General features: G+C 31.1%; 1 protein-coding gene across 1 annotated transcript in view; it reads right to left on the reverse strand.

Annotated features, from left to right (window-relative positions):
* The window catches only part of LOC148307104 (uncharacterized), a 122,122-nt gene extending 100,867 nt beyond the window's left edge, over positions 1–21,255 (reverse strand). The window contains exons 1-2 of the mRNA XM_088263933.1: positions 21,223–21,255; positions 20,148–20,322 (exon numbers count right to left, since the gene is read on the reverse strand). Of these exons, the coding sequence (XP_088120059.1) occupies positions 20,148–20,322; positions 21,223–21,255 (208 nt within the window). The remainder of the gene's footprint in view (positions 1–20,147; positions 20,323–21,222) is intronic.
* Positions 21,256–24,817: the final 3,562 nt, after the last annotated feature.

Consider the following 24,817-nt stretch of genomic DNA (forward strand, 5'->3'; position numbering starts at 1 on the left):
TATTTAAAATAGTAAATTTCACAGTTAAAATAAATGAATTTGTAATTGCATTCAATTAGAGGTTCCTTAGCAAAAAAAACACTAATTATATCTTAAGACACGCGTAAAACAAAAACTGTTAAAGGATACGAGTACTAGTTGACTCTCAGAGATATCTTAATATGAAAGCTTTTTGGCAATAGATCACAGCTATAATCCTTATACTGAAAAGCTTGCGAAATAGAAATATTGTAAATTGCTCACTCCGGATCTTACTTCGTTTACCTTTGCGCAGAAAATTTATTATGAACATAATTAGAGTCTCCAATTTATTGTAACCTAAATCTCTCCTTCTCCTCATAATATCTGGCCGCAATTAACCACCGATTAACTAGCACAGATAATTGTGAAACTTTCCTCTGGAATACGATGTAGCTTCCCTGAATAATAATATGTCCAACTTATTACCAGAAATGAATCATGCTTACGCCCAACGCCGTAACTAACGGTTCATCCAAATATATTATTATTAATATGAATCATTATACAATTTATAATTTCGCCGAATCAATTATTTTTTGTGATAGCTATTTTACATTACAAGGGCATTATCAAACATTCGAAAAATCAACTGCATAAATTCTAGTTCAAATTTATAAAAAAATGCAACAAAAATAAATCTCTTATTATATACTGAGGCATACTTCTAAGACAGCGTATTTTTCTGAAGATTGCAAAATAATATAACTGTGTAACTTATTAATTTACTAAAACGCAGTATCTCCGTAGAAGTAAGAAGAAAGGATAATTCGCTGAACTCCAATATTTTAGTAAACTTTTGCAGATCTATACATCTCCTCATACCTGCACACGTATTCTGACTTCTGACCTGTCTTATTTCAAGGATTTTGAGTACTTAATCATACCATGTCATTCTCGGTGTTCCACAGTTACGACTTCAAACCCGTTAAACCGTTCAATCATAATTAAATCGCTCTACATGTTCAAATTATCATAATTTTACTCTTCTTTAAGATATTGATCATGTTTTTCTTAACCTAGTGTTCTTTACTTGTATTATAATAAAAATTATTGCAACAGCGAGTTGTTGCAACAAATTTCATTCATAAGAAAAAATCATAACGAGAGGCAAATTAATGAAGTACGTGATGCAATTTTTTTTAATTTGTCGTCACCACGTTTTGCGGGAGCACTGTGTAGATATGCAACATTAGTACGTGATTCAAACATTACCAACGTAGCTAAAGCTTAGTTAAGGGCAGTTCAGACTCCTGACTGGAGGACGTGCCACGAAGTACGTGATACATTCTCTGCGCTTTGTTATCTTTGCACTCAGTTAAGCTTATGCAACTACTGAGATTGAGTTCAGAGCCAGCCATAATATTGATGGCAGCTTTAACGAAGAAAATTGATATATTGACTATTGGAGTCAAATTACTTTATCACTATATGGTATTATATATGAAGTACCTATATTTTAATAATCCAAAATTATTACTATATCTTAAGGTTTTTTATAGGAAAATAAAAACCATTTATATTTTTAGTGCATTTTAAATACTAAAAAAATAATAATTATTTAACTATAAGTTGTGAATATGTAAATTTATTATATATGCTTCTTTTCCTTTTGAGGAAATTTTACTTAAGATGTGTCCTTAAGCAACCTTGCACAAATACGAATATGCAACCCCGAGAGGATTTTCTACATTTAACTGTTCTTATACCATTTTCTTTCCTACTTAGCAGTAAAATTCTTTTGATTTTACGTTGCATGCATAATGTAAAATATATTTCACTATTACATACGAGTATACTTAAGAATTTGAGGTATAAAAATGATGTTTATCTCATTGTCAATCTTGAAACCACTTACCAGCAAACATTTATATCGTCTGGTATATCCGGTTTTAAAATTTTCTTCTTCATAACAATTTAATTAATTAATTTGTAATTTTTTCTACAAACTTGAGCTTTGTACTAATACCCATTTCTACCTTCCATGCTTTTACCAGTTTGCTACTCTATACAATTTAATAAATAGAACGGTAGATGTAGATTCTTGTTTTACATATAACATTTACTTTACATTTGTACATATAAATACGAGTATGTACATTTTCAAACACCGTAAAATGATGCGGAATGCATTTAAACAGCATCGATTTGAAGTAAAACTTAATTAAAAATAGATAGACATTACCACCAAGTGCCTGTCAATTCAATTAATGGAGTTATTTGATTATTTTAATGATAATTTATTTAATAAATGATATATATTGTATTGAAATGTGAAATGTGTATATGAAATGTGGCTGGCGGAAAAAAAATACTGTGAAAGGTATCTATTTTATGGTTAACAGAAATAATGGGTTAGTAAACATCGCTTCAAAGTTTTTATCAGTCTTCTTGCTATGTTAAACAAAGTACACAGCAAAGGAAACATTAAATAGCTGTGAAATAACCTTTACATTAGGAGATCCTCAACATAAAAGAAAGCTTGTTGAAATAACGCGAGTATTTGTCTCAAATTGGAACCAATTTAAAGAGACTCAATTTTTTACACTTTTTTTAAGAACCCAGTCTTTGTTCTAGACATGTGAATTTCAATTTAGTCGAATCAAAACTTTGATGCATACCTTGTATTTTAGCTTCATTTTGTTAATATCATCATATTGTGTAGGAAATACCAGAGGGTCAGGGCAAATATAGCAACAACAAAAAACTTTGAATGAAACTTAATTTGCCTTTTAAAAAAAATCAGACAAACAATTACAACAAAAGTATTAATTTACTCTTAATCTACCTCTAGAGTTAAGTTTTTAGTCTATGCACACACCCGTCACAAATCCGTCAAAAAGTAGGGTATGAATCTCTCATAAAGTAAGATAATAATTTGTTGAATATTTCTAGATTTTGTCGGGATTTTAACAATTTGAACGTCATCCATTGATGACAGATTACAGTTGAATGATTTATCGGTTAGTAAAATGTTTTAACGACTGAACAAACGATATATTTAAATGTCATTAATATCTTACTATTCGAGATATCCCTTATATTATTATTTTCAAAAGTCTTTAAACGTGGAGGAACTAAATGACTAAAATAAAAACTTATAGTAGAGAATTTCGTTATACGGGTTGGCTACCCTCTTATAAAATTTCGCGTTTACCCCAATTCCCGGTTTTATTTTTTCGGGTGCGAATCCTTTATTTGCCCTCAAACGAGCTGCCCAATAATACTAGAGCGAGAGAAGTGAGTGTTCGCGTCTGCCTTGATTAAACACACCCCATTCTTCCTGAAGGAGTTGCGGGAAACGGAAAATTGTCGTTACCCCACTTTACCCGCACTAACACTTCAGCTGGCATTACCTTCGGGTTAAGTTTAAATAAATAGAAGGGATATGAAGACATATTACGACTCGTGTTAACTCACTTACTCGGAATACGAACATTCCTTTCGGTTTATATTTGAGAATGTTTGAAGAGTCTTATCATTAAGCCCCATACTGCATTTTCTTACGTATTTCTTACAAATTGGGTGATTCAAATAAAATATAATCACTTCCATTAAAATAAATCTAACTTTTATTAATTGATTCATCAGTCACTTTGTGGTAATAATATCTATCCATTTTTAATTTATCTTTTATTTTGCAAATACCACTTTTTCCTAAAATATGTTGTGACATGATCAATTTCGCATAATTTTTAAACATTGCATCTAAACACGTGTCATAATAGATTATCAAAAAATAGTGATAAGTCAAATTGAAATCAAAAGAGATATCTATCATAAAAATAATTGTAGTTTTATCAATTTTTAGTTTTGCAATTTATATCACTCTCCTTAAATAATGTTACATTTAACATCATTAAAGAATCGACGTTTATTTTAAGTTGAGATAAGTAACAACAAATATTATGTGACAATATTTTTATTAATGATTAACAGAGATGATGGCTTTATTAGATGGTAGATGTTTCTCAACAAAATTTCGTTGAAGTATTTAATGTCGTTGTAGTGTTTCATCAAAAGTTAAGAGTATATGATTTTTAAACAAATAATTTTCTATGTGGATTGATATTCTTTCTTTACTGAGCACCTGATATTATTGAAAGCGCAGACGAGTTTTCCAAGTAACGCGGTATGTCTTAAATGTGAAATAAACTAAATCAAATTGAAAATGTACTTATCTCTTGCTCTTCCAAGGATAGTGTCGCAAGTTCATACATTCCGATAACTGAATGCATCTAGTTAAATACAAAGACGATAGTTTAAGTCCATTTCGTATTCACGCTCCCATTTGACAACTGGAATTTAATTGTGAGGATGTAAACGTCGACTGGAATAATGATTTGTAGTAGCGTGTAGTTTAACCTTTAGTATACCTATAACCTACATAACGAAGATACCAAGTAGGGTAAGAGCTCCATTGTTAGACAGTCACCCAATTATTGGCATTGCAATTTATGTCTCTAGCCAATTAAGTTCCTTAACTTAAAGATATATTATATTTAAATGCATATATTTCACATTTTGGCGATAAATGGATATTACTCCACGAAATGTTATTATTCTTGAATGCTAAAATATACTTCTCTGTAAAGGGTAGACAAAAATCCTTATTTTCTTAATGATATTAATTTTATACCTCGATCTTCCTTTTTAAGAAATGAATTGGCGTGTATTTTTCGTACAAAATGACCAAATTATGGACTCTTAAAATCAAAATTTGATTTTTCTTATTTTATCACTTTTTATACGGAGTAGATTAGTATAATAATAGATATTGCGATTAAATTATCACTTAATCCAGCTAGTCTTATTTTTTTCGTAGAAAAATAAGGTCATTTAAAAGATATTTATGTTCAGAGATATTAGCAAAATTACTAAAAAATAAGTAGCTACACTCTAATTCAAATGTTTTTTTAGGTTCAATAATAGATTTTTAGTTGCTGCCTACTGAAGTTATCGTATTTCATCCAAAATATGTATAAAATAACAAAAGTGGTTAAAAAGGAATTAAAATTGTTTTTAATAAAGAATTTAGAAAAAAGAAACGTTTTTAAAAAATAATATCTATTTTATGTGTTTTTTATTGAAAGATTAAACTACATAAGAAAATGAGTTAATAATTAGATAAATTCTCCATACGTACTCGTATACGAGTATAGATACCCTTTCCTGTGTTCCTACCCTCTAGGGAGGCAAGGGATAGTAATGACGATGAAGCCTCAAGATATCTAATTGCATGAATATGGAATAGCTCTCGCTAATTGGAGCCACTTAAACAAACCTAAAGATCGTATTATATTACATATCATATATTACATCTCATACTTGATTCTTTCTACAGTTCTGTTGATATAAGTAACACCACATAAAACTTTATGAAGAATTAAGATTAAAGTTTAAAAACTTAACAGATCTCTTACAAGATTTTATTTGATAAATGTTTATTTAGTAAATATGCGCGTGTATGTAATACTTGAGATAAGAAAAATTAACTAATAAACACAAATTATTATATAATATGTTGACGTGCGTTTCGGTATCTTATAAAATTGCATTTTTAAAATATGTGTGACTTTATTTTGGGGTACAAAAACTAGGAAATTTCGAAATCAATTATTTCAAGTTAGCCACACAACATTTAAAAAATATTTGCTGGTCAGTAAATGCGATTATTTTTTTTTTCAAACATCTCACATTCTTCTAAAATTAAATTTCAACTTGGCTTATTTAAGTATCACCTACTTTTAGAAACTACCCAGAGACATAAAAATGACGTTGAAAATGACATTTAATTACGCGTCATATACATACAAGTGGTATTTTCTATTATTAAGTTATTTATAATTCAAATTAAATTTCAAAAATAACCTTTGAATTAATTTTTTTTTAGAGGATTCAAAAATAACATTAATTTTTTTTAGAGTTATTTATGAAAATTTAAGACTGGGCCTAAAGTCACGTATATTTTTTCATAAAAAAATACCGAATACCCTTTTTGGACTAAAGTCTTAAATTGTGTAAAGCAAACATTTTTTAACTGCAAAAATCACACGTATTTTTATACAAATTTAGAAAAATACAAAGTAAATATAGTTGAATATCCATAAATGACAAAAATAATCACAAATTAAAAAAAAAAACTTTTTTACGTATTCTGAAATGTATTCAGGTCTTAATTAATCCTGAAAACTACTTTCCATTCCAAAAAAGAAGATCACTTACTTGGGATACATCCTCTGCAATCCCAAATGCGATCTCATCCAATTAATTTTGAATGGAAAAAAACGAGTGGGAGGAAAAAGTAGGAGACATTAGTAATTGGGCTGGATTTCCACCGAAAGAACTATTAAGATAGCGAACGACTAATTTTATGGGTGCAATGTGATTAGTATTATATATACCTCGGATACTAATTCCGACTTACCTATGTTACATCATATAGAAGCAATATAAGTGGAATAAAAAAGGCCATTGCCGCCTCCGTAGTGTAATGGTCGGCACGCTCAGCTACCGTACTGGAGATCCCGAGTTCGATTCCCAGGGGGGTCAAAGAAATATATGTGATTTTTTCACTGTAATATTTATTCAATATTACCCTGGACTGGTACCTGAAGCGGAGGACTGATCACCAGGATATATCAACGGTCAAAAAACACTGCATTTATAAGATGAAGTGCCCCATGCAATATCGGGTGCAGATGAGGGTTTGAATGAAGAAGAAGAAGAAAAAAATCAGAGCATCTTGAGTGTGTCCAGATAAATCAGTATTATACCTCGGATACTAATTCTGACTAACCTATGTTACATTTTAGAGAGCAATAGAGATAAAAGTGGGAAAAAAAATCACAACATTTTGATTGCATCCAAATACTTGTTCACAAATCTAGGTTTCTCCAGTCAGAAGATATTTTAAATTTTTAACACAAAGAAGAATATGGTAAGCTTGGTATTTACAGGGCCATAAGCGTTGTATTTTAAATAAATGAGGGAAGATTTATTTATAATATTTGTATTCCAGCATTAGTCTTCTACCTAAATAATAATACATTTCAAAAAGCTTTTAGTTTTTCACGAACAGAATATTTATTTATGCTCTTTATATGAAAACGTTTTTCATGGAAATTAAGCTTATAATAGAAAATGCGTATTTATTCACCTACGCAAAAAAAAAACATTTGAGAATTTTTTAGATGTCTTACAAATAAAACCCTAAACTAAAATCGTCAACCTTTTAAAGAATTATTTTTTGATTTCTCGGAAATAATATAACAGTTTGATAAGTAGACTAAACATCTTTTAGCAAGTACAATGGTTTGAGCAGCTTCAGGAAGTGTTATACTGCACTAGAACTTCTGTCATTGTTACCTAGAACTATTCGGGAGTCCTACATTATATTACGGTATGTTTATGCATAACATTGTTCTTGGATAGGTAATTACAGGAAATGACTTCGTAATTCCTCGTTGTTTAATTTTAACAGCTACCATTAAAGGAGTGGCTAAGGAAACTAGTGTATTATGAAGATTTTGTTTGATGCAAGTTCTCGTACATTCAAATTAATTTAGAGAAACATGTCATGCATTGTACGCAGTACCTACTCCGGGAAAATGTAAAGGGAAGTAAGTCGGTAAAAGATGGTTATGCGAAAATTCAAACCGATTAAGGTGTGTAGTAATGAAGTGTAAATTCACAGCATTTTGAGTGTATCCAAATACATGTTCACAAAATCTAAATTATCTCCAATTACAAGAGTTATTTTTATATTATTAAAAAAGACAATATTTTATTTAATAATGTGAAACTCTTTCATTTTATTAATAAAAGAGTTTCTGCTCAATAAAAAGCTTCTTTTCATCTCATCAATTGATGTCTCTCGTGAAGTTCTAGTGATTCAAAAATAATGTTACGAAATTGGTTAATGTATGTAGAACTTCCAAGAATTTTAGTAGTGTGGTTGTCAATAATAGGTTGAATTGGTGAATGTAACACGTGTGTAAAGTGATCACTTAAACCAGCCTATGACGGTCGTCAGCCCCGTAAATGCCCAGACTTCCATATTCTTCTTCATCTTTGATGAGATGTCAAAAAATAATACAATTTTTTATTTATTGATTATTTATTGATTCGGCAGTCACTTTGCTGTAAATCTATTCATTTTTAATTAAGGTTTCACATGGTAAATACCTATGTACCAATATTTCTTAAAACCTATCATGACACGTGTTTCGATGCATTCCGCGTCATTTTCAACACCGTGTATAAAGCTACGTTCAAATGGTAGATTTGTGTCCTTGGGATGTTGAAGATTGAAGAGGGGGTTATTTTTATCAGTGGGTACATAGACAATAGGGGGTAGCTTTAGTCATCGTCATATTGTTAATTAAGGGTATATTATAATTTATATTTTTGAGAATTTCTATTGTTTCAACATGTTGTAGTTTGTGACTATTCGTATTAATAATTTTTGGGATTTTTACGTTCTTGTTGTTATGAATGTCACAATAGTTTTTCAGAAATAGTGATAATTACCCAGTAAAACTTAAATTACAAATAAAAATATTAAGTTACTTTTAATACAATATGTGAAACATTATAATGTTTGTTATTTTTTCCAACAACTACAAAGCAATATGGTGCAAACATACAGTATTTGTCCCGATGAAGAGACAGGTACGACCCAAATCTGACATAAAGATTATACTGCCTCTTAAAACAGATATACAATTTTTTGAAAATTGAGTCATATCTATCTAATTATTATCATGTGTATGGTATTATTGTAAATGCTAGTGTATAAAATTATCTCTTAAACCAGTCCACAACAAGTCGTTAGCCGCATAAATATTCAGACCCCTTATCTTCATTTTAATAAACCTATTCATCTTTTTTGAAGTAAAAATATAAATCCTGAAAAACTACTGGTTTCAAAGTACTAACATTTGTATGTAGTATTACTCAAGACAGTGATAATTTCATTCATCATGTTTTATTTGTCCTTCTCATAGAAGAAGAGAAGTTTTCGATGAGTAAATAACGTTGTACGAATTAAGAGTCTATACGTACTGCAAGGAAGGTGGAACGTGAATATAGTTGTGAGTAGGTATAGAGCCAGTCGACAGTTTATGTAGACTAAAGGAAGGTGCAGACACGAGGACGGAATAAAATAGCGAGCATTAGCAATTATAATTCCTGGCGAAGCTTAGGGATTCCGCTGCACGGAATATTCTGCAGGAAACTCTCTCGATTTATACTCCGAGTCCTGTTCAAATGTAACCCTGACTTATAGATTCAACCTTCGGAGGTTACTAATCCTAATAACGTGTTATTTTATACAAAATGATTTTATAAAATGATCAGTCAATATATATTTATGAATATACATATTTGTTAACAATATCGATGAATTAGCCTTTAATATATATTATTGTATTGTATTGTAATTTTCTAATTCATTAATCGCCTCCATAATGGTCAGCACGCTCGGCTACTGTTCTGGAGGTCCTGGGTTCGATTCCCAGGGGGAGGTCAAATAAATTGAAGTGATTTTTTCACTCTAATATTTATTAAATATCACCCTGGACTGGTACCTGGAGCTGAGGGCTGATCACCTTTCCTTCGTTTGTTAACGATCAAGATAACACTGCGTATATCATTGGGGTGTGGATAAGGGTTTAATATATACTATTCTGTTGAATTCAATGTACGTAAGGTAGAGAAAAGCAACTGAGATGGTTTGGGCGCATAGGACGCAGAAAACGTTATCATATTTTGAACCAGGCAATCACCATGGATCCTCTTCGAAACACATCTAGAAGATGACCAAAAAAAGGTAATAGGTAAAAGGTATATATAAATGTACATATAACTATCAATATATAGGGGTAGGTAGAGAGGAAGGAACGCCACACTCTTCTGTCCTGACATACACTCCTCGCTTCCTTTGATCCATACATCTAGTCATACATGCCCTCTGATTACGCAGACTTTCGACACCACCAGATTTTAGGTTCTGATTGATCTGATCGTGCCAAGTATTTTTCGGTCATTCTCGTTTCGTCATTCACCGTATATACTTTCTTAGTGATTCTCTCGTGCTCCATTCGCTTGACATAAACACACGAATAAATATTTGCTGTCCATTCCATTATTCATCAAAAATCATGAAAAATTGCAGTTTTTTTCTGCTCTAAGCTTACTGCTTCTTTCGAGAGAGGTGTCAATATGACGATAATAAACCTTAGAATATGAGGCGGTATGAGGCATCCTCCATATACTCGGCGAGCACATAAGGTATGCGAACGTAGAGAGAAGACGTGGGGGTATTATGGGATAGCGCCTGTTCGCCTTAAAATAATGGTAATAAAGCAATGCCGAAGCCTCGCCTGCTCCGGGATCGAATTATAGCCAGCCAATGCAGGTGATTCCAGATTCTTCAAGTTTTCCTTGCTACTTGCGTATATCTTAACTCGTCAAAACTATTGAAAATTCGTTTTAAAGTAACAATATCTACACTTTTAAATATTTTATTTTGGTAATTAAAAAAAACAACAAAAAAAACAAATATTAAAATATAATTAATATGTAAAATTGTTTTAAAATCACTTCAAATATAAATTATACAAAAACTAATATCTAAAAAAAAAACACTTTATTTTTACAAAATAAATCTGAGGCATATTTATATTTTCACGCCTTTATACTGACTTCACAATCATAGACACAAGAATAAGTCAATATTTGTATTTTAGGAGCATTTATCATATATGGAGTTGGTTTTATATGATTAAGATATATTTAGACATGTGGAATGAATGATCGAGGAAAGAACGGTAGAACAAATTTATTGAAAAAGGACCAGAGGAAAACCGAGGAAAATTTAGCATGATCAGTATGTCGAAAACTTGAAAGCAGTCGGGGTTAGGAGTCGAAATAATCGGCGTGTATGTATGGGGAGGTGCATGAATGTGGAGAAGGCGAAGAATGTTTGCGAAAACAGAATAGTGAGGCGTTCGATTCTCTTTGCCTATCACTGCAGAGAAGCGGCGTTATGTTTAATTAGTTGTATATTTAGAATAGACTGAAATAATTGTGCATCAAAAATATTTTTAAAATATGGGAAACCCGAAAATAAGGAATGTAAGGAAAAAAATTGCATGTAAGTAGTCAGTATTTTATGAAAGGAAATTTTTAAAGTAATTCATTTAACAATCATATAATTAGATTCCGCGAATTCGATACAGTGCCCTATGAGCCATTAAATGTGGTAAAGAGTAATAGTATATGTAGAACTGACAAAAAATGTACCCTCAATGCAAATAAGACCAATTGTCAACATACTAAGAAGATGATGGAAAATATCCTCCAAAACGAATACCTTATTATGAAGTTCAAAAGAATATAAGGCAGAAAAGGAGGAGAAAGACCAAGAGAAAGTAATAAAGACCATCTAAAACTCTAATCGAGTAAAAAATCAGGTAAAATATAATATACAAAAAATCAGGCCGTGGACAGAGAACGGTAGTTCGACAAACAAAGCCTTCAGACGCTCAACAAGGAAATATTTTCCAATAGATTTTTCAAATATTTATTTTTCAATTTTATAAATGAAATCCTTGTGTATTTTAAAGGAAAAAAATGTTTACTGAACCCACATCGCACCGCTTTCGTGTAGCTTTGGAGAATCAACTCGGATATAAAATATAATTCCCTGAAATGTGATGCTATTTTCCCCAAACCTTTGCAAACAATATTCCAATACATAATACCTATCCTTCCATACATCCTTTGTGCTGTTTCATTCGATATATTTTATTTACATACGTCTATGTGGCCAAGAGAAAACTGTTCTATGTGCAATATTTAGCCAAAATATTATCTATACCTCGGAACACATTTAAAAAGAAAATATTTAATAGTGCCCAATATACAAATATATGTAACTTGTTTTTTATTCATCTGGTACTTTTAAAATATTCGTAAAAGATAATAACGATTTACATATTTTAAGTGATTTAAAAAAAAATAAAAATAAAATAACCCAGTTGAGATTTTTTGCCTTTGAAATTATTCATATGAGAGTCTTGAGATAGTTCAAAAAAATATGTAAATACATTGTTAAGTCAACTATTATCATTCATTACTTTTATTATAAAATTATTTCAAAAGTTTATCCACTGTTTTTTTTTAAGATAAAAAATATTTTATATACAAATTTGAATATTCTAAAGACGTTTAATTATTAAAATCATTATTCAATATAATTTTGTGCCTATCTTGTTTAATGGCGATGCATATTTAAGAGACGGTAGTGAACAATAAGTAAAGCAATATGTACGAAAAATTTACTTTTAAACTAAGTTTCAATTATTGTCTTAAAAATAATATAGGATAGTTTACCTCTAAGAGGTAAACTATCGAGCCCCTATACATTCACATGGAAAATATAAATAGGCAACCATCCAGAAACCAGAAATTCAATAATAATATTCATGAAATCACAAAAGGACCGCATACTGTGTCATTTTGATACTAACGGAGGGTTTGCAATACACAGCACACATTTCCTGACTGGTTTCACACTTAATTTAATTTGAAAAGCAGCCAACCTAAGTAATGTGGGCATTCTCGAGTAATCAAAGATGTTGAAAAACAGTTTCTTTCATATTACACTGCCTGGTTAAGAAAGGCCTTTGTGGCGATGTTAAAAAAAGTCATTCTTATTCTAATCCTTTGAATCAAAAGTATTAACTTGATCTTTAATTGCAAAAAGGCTATATAATCAATTTATAAATCAGGTACTAAAAAAATTATGAATTTAAAGTTCTAGCATCAATTCTATAGAAAATAGAAACATAAGTATGAAAATATATAACGGAAAAATATGGAATGAAGTATCAATTAAAATATTGATTTGGCGTTAAATTTGTAGAAATCCATATTGTTTTTTTTTAAATATTAAAATCAAAACACTGATTTGGGTCTACTAAGGTATAAATTTCATATAATATAGGTATAAATAAAAAATTAAATAAAATTCTTACAATAGTTTAGCGTGAACTACAGAAGTTTGATAATGCTCTGTATTTTAAGTTGTTTATTTTATTTTCGAAAAACACAAAAAAAATATCGTGACAATTGTTTCACCTTGTTAAAGCATTATCAAACTACTGTGGTTAAGGTGAAATAACTGTCACGAATTTTTAACTTTATGTTTGAAAAAAATATACAAATATATACTCATATATACAAGTTAGTAGACTGAAATCAACGTTTTGATTTAAATATATGAAATATTTAGTATGAAGTTTAAAAAAATAATTGATATGTTATTCAGAATTTGGGATATGGGACATAGTACATTACGATCGCCAACAAACTATGGTATTAAGATGTTTCATATTCAGATAAAACGTCCTCTGTAAGGAAATTTATTTTTCTGTATGTAAAAAGTATCGAGTTTTGAAGGAATAATCACACACGTGTGGAGGTGTGGAGGTGTGGAGGTGTGGAGGTGGGAGGGGAGATAGAGCCTCCGGCGTAGAAGCCATTTCAGGGAGCATTTTCTCACTACTATCCCATTATAAGGAATGGAATCCTATTCAGAATGGAATATTGTATTTCTAGTTTGGTTACGATATATGCGAAGATAAATGTATATTTTGTATGTATGAATATAAAGCTTTGTTACAATAGGCTGATATCCTTTCCCTTTGTCTAAATGCAATGATTCAATTTGTGAATTCAGGAATACGATGAGAGGAAAATTGCTTTATGTTTCAACAGGTTTTTCTATTAGAAATTTCGCCATTTGAAATGTTAAATTAAAATGTTTTGAAAAAAAAAATATAATGAATTATTGTATACGTAATAAAACTAATTAAACATTTTATTCATTGACATATTTATGTTATTTTTTTACCCCTACCCACTCGATTATGATGCATAGGGCACTGACTTAGACGGAAGGGGAGTTAACTTAATCATAAATCATCAAGTGACGTAATCGGTTTGCCCTCCAGATTCCTCTATTAAAAACGGAATCATTTTTTTGGGTCAGCTTATGTTATATGCAAGCTACTGTAAATTTGAGGAAAATTTTCGTTTTAGCTGCTAAAAACTATACTGTGAAAGATTACTTAAAATATTTTAAAAATTAAAATTACCTGCATTCAAAAATTGTTTAAATTCAACAAACATTTTTCAGATTTCCGACTTATATAAAATGTATATTAAATTAAATATCATTTTATTAATTTGTTGACTAGGTGTTTATTTTGTAGAACTCCAGACTTGAATTTCAAATATTTAAATTAAACACTTATTTTAGTAGACTGAAATCAGTGTTTGATTTAAATATTTCAAGTATAAATCATTTTACTCGCTGAAAATGTCAAATACAAGCAAAATCTATACTAGAATTGCAAATATTAAAGGAATGATAAACGACCGTGACGATTGACATAGTAATTTTCCTAATATTTGCTGTTTTTCATTGTGTCTAAATAAAAGTAGAAAATTTTTATAAAAAAAAACGAATAATCAATTTCCTTTTTTAATAATACTAAGTTTAAATAATTATTTTATTAAATGATTCGGCAGTCATTTTGTAGTAAAATCTATCCATTTTAAATTAAGTTTTACTTCGTGAATACCACTATTTCTTCAAATTCATTATGACACTTTTCGATACATTCCGCATCATTTTGTATGGTGTTTGTAAATGACGCAGAATGCATCAAAACTCGTGTCACAATAGATTTAAAAAAAAGTATTTATTAGGTAAAACTTTAATTTAACTTTAAACAATTCTCTTAAAAATAAAAGCACGCTTTTGTAATTTCTTGTTTGAGAAGCGACTAGTTTGCGAAATATTCTTAAGTAATTGGGTGGAGATACCAAAAGCGAACACAGAAAAAAAGAACAAATTTCTAAGAAATATTGTAACAGTTTTCTAAGTAGGTCACCCTCTTAAAAGAACTTATCTTTGGAAACGAACACTCGTTCAAAGACGCCTTTAAAATTTGGTACGAAAAGCGTAGTGAAAGAAATAGTGCATTGAAATGAAAAATTCCGAGAAACATTTATGAAAAGAAAGTTAATATTATTATGAACCTATGTCAAAGCCGGCTGTACTATAGGGAATTTTCAATTTCTTTTAAAAGCAAAAACGTTTATATAAAATAAAAATATACGAAACATTTTACTTTTCATTTATAAAGAGAGGATTCGTTTTTATCATTCAAATTCAAACCATTACAAAAAAATCGTAATAAAGTGTAGTAGTGATATCAGCATGCATCGAACAACTAGAGGTAACTACATGTTGACTTGGAATTTACATTATGGATAATGATTACTGTGTAAGTATTTCGTACTGGAAGCGGGAACTGACGGGACTGGGAACGTTTATGCACTAGTATTAACGGCATTGGTGCCTACCAACTTATCAAATTACAAACGTTATCTACATAAATAAAAATGTAAATGTTCATTTGTTCAAAATCATAAAATCTATAAAATGTATTCACCGATTGCTTTGAAATGTTGACACAATGTTGCAATTGAATACGCGCGTGTTCGTATCATATTAATACTAGATACAATATCTATCATATTATCAGACAGATATTTTAGTAATATGTGGACAGGTAAATAATTTTTAAGAAAACATTTTTATACCACAATGGTACCGCCATCTGTTGAATGTAATAGCAATACGCGCAATACTAAATATTACTCATTGTGGATAGCGTGCTTCTTGAAAACTGATAAAATATCGAGTGCCAATATGATTGTGATATTAAACATATTAGAAATGTCTGCTTTCCCTTTACTTTCTTTTCCATTTAACCAGACTGAACCGCTCCAACGCGTGGTCGGGTAGAGTTAGTTATCTAATTGATTGACTCCGATGTCATTTTTATAAACAATAGTTTTTACCAAATGCAAAAAATAAATCAAATATATCAGAGAAAGTCTCCTTGTCATACTCCGCGCTTTGATTGATGCTGCTAGACTCATGTTTAAAAAAAATTGTTTCACAAAGTTTTGAAAAAGAACTCATTCGTGTTCAGAGAACTTACTGTATCACCTGTATGTAATATACCTATATATCAATGCGGACACTTAGTAGTTGCGTGATTAAGGTTTACGCGTGATCATTACTCAACGTCATGTTGTTCTCGAATAAAGCCTGTACGGGTTACCCAATATTCCCATCAAAATATTCAAATTTTCTGGTTTCACCTTGAAAATATGATTTTTTGAATAATGGCCATAGTGATGAAATTATATTAAAATAAATCAGGATACACCAAAGAGCGCGTCAGTTTAGCCTTTTAATTTCTGATCATTCAAAAATTACACTTGATACTAAGGGGAAGGGGTACCAAAACACCCCGTTTCGTAATTGTATGGAAATTGTAGTACACAGCTTGCAGCAAATACTAACTCACGCCAACTGAGTCATAGGGATACCACGTCTGTACCAACGCGCCGTCATACAACGACTGTGTGCGGGTAGCGGGAAACTAGATCAAACAAAAGCCGAGTAGTTTAGTTGTTTCACTCTCTCGTAATAGTCGTACCATATTTATTAGAGTGAAAGGAATAACATATCGCTCACAGGTAAAAAAAAATATGTGCTGATATATAAGTACGTAAATCTCGCGGTACCAACTGATTATGATTTTTATCAAAAACAATATTTAGAAACATTTAAAAAATTGAAATAAAAACCCTAAAAACTGAAGCGCCGGGTGGATTGAATGATTTCATAAAATTAGCGATCGGGTCATCACTACTTCGATCAGATTTGGTGCCCTTGGCACCATTTAGGTACGGATAAAAGTATGAAGTAATGTATAACATATGAAATATGGTTGTGAGTGAGTATTAGTGTGTGTCGTACATCTCAAACGCTAAGTGAAATTTTTCTGACATCTCAACATAAATGAAGAAGAATATGGAAGTCAGGGCATTTACAGGGGCTACAACCTGTCATGGGCTGGTTAAGTAATCACTTTACACACGTGTAAAATTCTCTATTCTACGTATGACAGTTGGCTGTTATGAAATCAATGATGAGAAAATCATGAGATGGATCCTACATCTGTGGTTTTCAATCATGGGTAGAATGATGAATCTTACACGTGTGTAAAATAACTCCTTAGTGGAGAAATCTAGATTTATGATCAAGTATTTGGATTCACTCAATATGTTATTTTACATGAAATCCCTAAAAATAAAAATAAATGTTTCGGAAAAAATATATTTATATAACATATGAATGGTTTGTCTGTTTTATTAACGTTAAACTTTTTATATGTCTTGTACTGTTGAGAACAGAATCGAGTCTGGCAGACGCAGACGTCGCGGCCGCGTGGTCGGTGTGATCGATGGTAGTCTAGAGTCCAGAGTTCTGACCCTTCAAGTGTGGGTGATGGATGAGGCTCCTGACAACCCGAGGAAACTTTATTTCAGCTTCTGACGTTTTCTTTTTTGAAACTGGAATCCGGTCCACTCATTTATATTTTTTGCTGAAAGGATTGCCTTCTCGGAACATCTGAATGTCAAATCTCGCAAGTTTGAAAATCGAAATAGAGTAAGATTGAAATTAAGTAAGGTCGTAAGAGCTGGAATGCTCACACTTTCAGCTTCATTCATAGGAAAATTAAGAAGAATATAATCTTGACTCATTTAATGTGTGTGTATATATATATATATATATATATATATATATATATATATATATATATATATATATATATATATATATATATATAAATATAAATATATATATATATATATATATATATATATATATATATATATATATATATATATATATATATATATATATATATATATATATATATATACATATATATATTATATATATATATATATATATATATATATATATATATATATATATATATATATATATATATTTATATATATATATATATATATATATATATATATATATATATATATATATATATATATATATATATATATATATATATATATATATATATATATATATATATATATATATATATATATATATATGTGTGTGTGTGCGTGTGTATACGTGTGTATATATAAAAATAAAATCTCAGCTCATGGCGCCACACACAGCCATACTTTTAGATCCATTTAAACCCACACGTGAAAGGAATCCAAGACCATTACATACATATATGCAAATGGCAAAAATTTGTGTGATATGGATGTTCAATTATGGGTGTTCAATAACGCTACACAAGTGTATAAAGTGATCACTTAAGGCGAATCCTAGGTCGTAAGTCTTGGGATGCTCAGGCTTCTTTTTTCATATACAAAAAGAAACGATAAATGTTTTATCTCAAGTTGAGACACCTATAATATTTCGTATTCTTAGGGTGAATAATCCTGAGTCTGATTATAAATTGTAAGATTTTTCTTTCGAGTTAATTTCAAACGTGAAATGAAATTCGGATACAAGATTGTTGCTTTTCCATTATTCGTATCACAATGAAGCAAATGGAGGAATCGCGGAATTTAAAATGAAATTGTATCCGTCAGCTGTAATATAATTACGCGAAGTCTGTTTTAGTAATTAGTGGCTTCTTGTTGTGGTAGAATAGTCCAGGGTAACTCAATACACGGTCTTGTCTCTAGCATAATGGAGTCAGTACAATCTTCGTTGGTTGCGATTAGTATGGGAGATGCGCTACAGCGAGTATCAGAAGGCACTAAATTAATTAATTTCCCAAGAAAGTACGCCGTGAAGGCAGGTGGAATGCAATTTCAAACATTAATAATAAAAAAATATAAAAAATAAACAATTCGATATTTTAATACAATTTATGTTTGGGCGTAGATTTTTTCGATTATTGGTATTCAATAAATACAGTTTTGATATTTGAAAATTGTTGAAAGAAGACTTATGAGATACACCCATATAATAATAAATTTATTTTATTTCTAGTAACAATAAAAGGTCGTAAGCCATCGGTGTGATAAATGTCCATTATAGTATAAAATTAGCGAATTCTAAAAATAATTACAAATGGCAATGTTCCTTGATTCTAATTTTAGGTTTCTCGTAGTTCGGACAATGCATTTTTAACACAATATCCACAAGAAATTATTAACGCCGCTTTTTTCCGATATATTAACTCATGATTTTGAGCAATCGAGTATTTCACCTCAATTAATATTAGTAAAAAAAAGTTTTTAAATATCTGTTTGTATTTACACTCGGTGACGAGAAATCTGTAGCTCTTAAAACTAATCGTGTTTATTTTAATAAAATCGAAAAGCGGTCTAAAAATATTACAATCATTATATTTTTCCATAAAGCTAATGCCAAATGTAACAATAATGGTTTGTTAATCTTCTAAAAAAAAAATTTTATTTTATGAAAATATAAATCAGTCATTTAATGTGTGTTAATCTTTTCTATCAAATGAGCTAATAAAGTGTAAAAAGTTCACAAATGTTGTATTTTAATTTGGTGTTATGGTAATATCACACTCTCCTTGTCATTCATCGTTCACTCTGTACTAAACCACCTAAAAACTCTACTTCACGATAACCGGTTTAAAAATATTCGATTATCAAGTCAGCTTTAGACTCTATATAGTATACCTGTTGACCTGACGATGAAATGGTCATTTCTCATTAGGTAGTCGTGAAAAAGAGTAATTAATTATTACACGTGAGTATTGAAGTATTACAGTAGAGTATTTAAGTAGTTGGGTAATATATCCAAAATAAAACAAGGTTTTTGTTGGATTGAATTCTACATTTATTTGTGAATATCTTAATACGTGACGCGTTTCGTCTTCTTAGGACATTATCAAACAAAGAGTGTTTGATAATGTCCTAAGAAAACGAAACGCGTCACATGTTAAGATATACATAAATACATGTAGAATTCAATCCAACAAAAATCTTGTTTTATTTTGGATATTATTACCCAACAATTCAATATGGATTTCTACCTACTGTCTGCAGTTACAATAAATGAGTATTTAAGTATTATGTGAACGCTGAATGATCCGGTCGGAGCGAGGGTTGTAGCATCGAGAGATGTCGGATGGAGAAGTTAGTAGGTATGCTGTCAGGTAGCTTACCGGCAGCGTGCAGCGTGGCCAGCAGGTCGGCCAGCAGCGCGGGGTCCTGGCAGGCCACGGCCACCTCGCCCGCGCCGCGCAGCTGCAGCGCCACGCCGCCCTCGCCGCCCGCCGCGCCGCACATGAGCACCGCGCGCGGCCGCAGCGCGCCGAGACCCAGGCGCGCCCCAGACACCTGCAACACAACACACCGCACAGTTAGACTAGCACCGACTCTGGATGATCGCGGGAAGTCAGCAGACGTGATCTTCGTTTATAAATTGTATATGTTTCAGAGTTATCACCAGGACAACTGACACCTTAGCGCTTCCCACAAGTAGAACAAACTCTAAACAAGGTTCCTATATTTATCATTCATCAAAATTGGTCAACGATGAATATGAAAATGTTGATATGCTCAACTCGACATTGTCAGCACTGAGATCGCTTACATTGCAGGTCGATATTCATCTCGTGGTGTGTCATGCTAATGTACATAATTTTCAATTTTTGTGCAGCTTATAATTTGAATAGTTTTTAAAAAAATCTTATTTCTACCATATCTCCTATGACTGAGGGTGGCGACTGCCGGATTGATTTATTCGAATGCTAAAATATTATTTCTTTGGCAAACTACATCTATCCACTATTTGGTGAAAAAATCATTGTATTTTTCGACATTTCATCAAAGATGAAGAAGAATATGGAAGTCTGGGCATTTCGGCTGTCCAAATTAAAAACACAGTAAGGGACATTTTTTTGTAGTAGGTTAGTAAGTAGACTCTACTTGGTCCAAAAATGCAAAAAAAACCTACTACAAAAAATGTCCCTTATTGTGTTTTAAATTTGGACAGCCGTTTTACGGGGCTGACGACCATCATAGGCTGGTGTGAGTGATCACTTTACATTTTTTTTAAATCTGGGTATTTACGGTCGTCAGCCCCGTAAATGCCCAGACTTCCATATTCTTCTTCATCTTTGATGAGGTGTCAAAAAATAATATGAAAATAACTCCTGTAATTGGAGAAAATCCAGATTTTGTGAACAAGTATGTGGACACACTCAAAATGTTGTAAAAGTATCATTGAGTGACTACCGCGTTGTCGGCCACCGTTCCTTTCTTTCTCATTTTTGTATCCAGATTTTAGTTGAAACTCCAGAACTTTTCTTCCTGACTAATATCATCCTCTCTGTTGTATACATAGCCCGTTATTTCCCATTTGCACACAGAATACTTACTACTTATTATAAAAGTCCCACTAGTTACAAAAGTCAATGTTTTATTTGGCTGTGAGATAAACAGTGAGCTACTGTGCCAAAATTCATGAGTATGAAAACAACTTTGATATCTAACCCCTTTAGAGTGCGTCAAACGCTCAATCAGTTCACGATGAATTACACACACGCACACACACACACACACACACACACACACACATTAAGTATAAATGTAAATATATATAATATATACGTGAGTACATTCCTCCATATTGCTTTTGATTGGAAACAAGTTGTCGTTACATTACAGTAATTCCCTAAATAAACATACTCCATACTCGGTTCCAGCTGCCAGTATGCAGTCACTCGTTCCCCTAACCCGGCAGACATTATTTTACGCCAATGAGTACCGCATGACGTAGAATAATTTTCAGACAAGCTGTCACTACCGAGTTAGTCACTAAATCATTTTCCAAAACCAGAAACTAAATTTCATTCGCGAGAGCGGCAGTAACACACCTGCAGCGCAGTTCCAAACCAAGAGCTGTATGAAGTTTCGTGAGATTACGTATTTTCAAATGAAACTAGAAGTGCTCGTGTGATCAATATTCGAAGAGCATTGTGATTTTCAATTTAATGGTTAACATTGTAATTTTATTCCCAATAACTATGTATTTTATAATGCCTTAATTTATTTACCGATTTCAAAGAAAACCGATTCTTCTGCAATACTACACATATCGCTCACTCCTTTCAAGAACGTCATAAATCAAAAAACTCCATTTTCAGGAGAACGTTTTTAAAGTTTAAAAATATAAAACAATGTATTAAAATAAATATCAAGCCACTTATTGAACTTCTTACTGTGCAACATATGTTTTTAAGCATAACCTGAGGGATTTTTCTCCATTTGAAAAATATTTAGTTTATTTAAAAATAATAATTAAATAATACCTTTTCTTCAAAATACAAAAACAACACTTTCTGCCCTGTAGCGGGTAAATATAAAGTTAAAAATAAGATTCTTTTACTGGGATATAGTACATTTTCTAGGCATTCCGAAAACATGCACAACTAAAAATTGACGATTTTTGATTTATGACGTTCTTGAAAGGAGTGAGCGATATGTTAGATCACAAAGATATTATGTGGAAAGAAAATAGTTTGTATTAATTAGTCTCAAGAAATAAGATGTGTTTCAAACTAATTTTGAAATAAATTTTTACTTTTCATTAAATATTTTAAAATACATTATTTTGTAAATAATGAAATGATTAGTTATTACCATACATAATTTAAAAAAAAATTTAAGTATGAATTTAAATATAATATTTTTTATGAAAATACAGTAAAAATTTGACAACTTTTAATATTGGGGACTGCTAAATACAAATATTTAAGTTCTTATTCAATTAACAAGTAATGGATACAAGTTGAAAGATAAGTTTTGTTGTAATTACATTAAATTGATTTTATTTTTGGAATCATGTTTTATTTGAAAGTATTTATCATTTGTTGTAAAATATGTTGTAAATTTGAAATGTATTTTTCAATAAGTACAAATTTTTTATTATATAAACAAATTTATATAATAAAAAATTTATAAAAAAAGGACTCTTACACATAAGCATTCTTATGACATAAGCTATTACGAGTACGGGTATTCAACTCCGATTGCCTTATAATGTTGCAATTCTCCTTTTTGTTCTACTATTCCAAATTTTATTATTATTTAATCGAATAATTTAGGTATTTTTTTTTCATTTTAACCAAGATAACCCATTACATTCTGTAAAACACCTACACTGACTACGGAGGTAAACACAGTACTGACTAGCCCTTCAAGTTAGTATCTTGCACTTAGCCTTTGCGCTGGGAATTGTGTATTTTTAGATAATCATCCCGCAAGACACGAGTGTTTGATCCCTTTGGATTGGCTCTTCCTGAAAGCTCGGCTTATAAGAGATGATCTACTGATGAAACGTGACGTTTGCCGAGAACTGGTGATCATCACTTAACAGGTAGCATTATTTTTCACTAAGCCTAGCACTTATCCAAAACGTTGAAATTAAAAACAGTATTTTATATTCGAATAAAATGGCGGAATAATTTTGGTCTGCAAAATTTATTTTTCTAATAATATATTTTCCGACTTTAAAAAATGTCATTTATTACTTTTGTCATTACTGCAGGAAACCATGATGTATTTATTATTATATTTACATAAATAAACTAACTAACCATAACGCCGATTCCCCACAGAGGTAGGCAGAGAGAATAGAACGCCATGCCACCCTGTCTTTGCAAACATTCTTCGCCTCTTCCACATTCGTACATCTCCTCATACATACCCGCCGATTATTTCGAGTTCTGATCCGGCCGCTTTCAAGTATTTGACACACTTGATTCTGCCAAGTTTTCCTTGGTCTTCCTCTGCTTCTTCTTACAACTAAATTTTTTTAATTGATTTATTATATAGATTTTTTTTTACAAAATACATATTGAAATAATACAAAATATACAAAAAAATTCAAATATAACGTTTCTACCTCTCTAATAAAGTAGATACTTGTGTTTAGAGAGGGAGTTCGTTTTACAATGATTTTTTTTATAAATAAAGTATATTGAAAAAAAAATAATTGCCTCATAAACTTGTTTAACCTTTCTTTCCTCACTTATACGTTCCACATGCCCAAAACCATCTCAACACACCTTTCTTAATTTTGTCGATAATGGTTATTTCAGCTTTGCATTCTTTTTCCTTATTTCACCATTCGAACATCTATCATACATCGTGCATCTATCATAGATTTTTTTAAACATAGATTAATGAGGACATACAAAAAAGATTTAGTATGACCAAATCTATCAGAACCTTAGAAATGTATGAGAAATTGTGTGGATGTAGATGTGGCTAGGGGTGTATGTCAGGAAAAATGAGGATGATATTTCATCATCTCTGCCTACTCTTATAGAGATACGAGGGTTGCCTTTTAAGTTTTTACGATCGAATATAAGATGGCATTTGCGAGTTGTGACATCACTGTATTTGTGAACTTACTAATTGACCAATTAGGTTATTGACAGTGAACTTTTGAAAGAAGTACGTTTGTGCGAAAATGGAGATCACTCGTGAGGGATTGCGTTGGATGATTTTTTATGATTTTAAAAGAGGGTTTAGTCAACAACAATGCATAAAATCACCTCGTGCAACTTTTAGTAATGAAGCACCATCAAAGAAGGCAGTTTACAATTGGTTTGCAGAATTGCGTCGTGGTCGTGCGTCCGTCAGAGATGAATGTCCTGAAGGTCGACCAAAATCGGTTGTCGTTCCGAGAAACATGGATGCTGTGCGCAACATGATTGAAGATGATCAGCATATGACTTACAGGCAGTTAGAGGGGTCTCTTGGCATATCGAAGACTGCAATACATTTTTTTTAACAGAGTGGCAAAAATGTTTCCAGAATTTAT

This window comes from Brachycentrus maculatus, unplaced genomic scaffold (genome assembly GCF_059751285.1).
Source record: "Brachycentrus maculatus isolate JH-2025_06_01 unplaced genomic scaffold, ASM5975128v1 h1tg000209l, whole genome shotgun sequence".
Taxonomy (NCBI): Eukaryota; Metazoa; Arthropoda; class Insecta; order Trichoptera; family Brachycentridae; genus Brachycentrus; species Brachycentrus maculatus.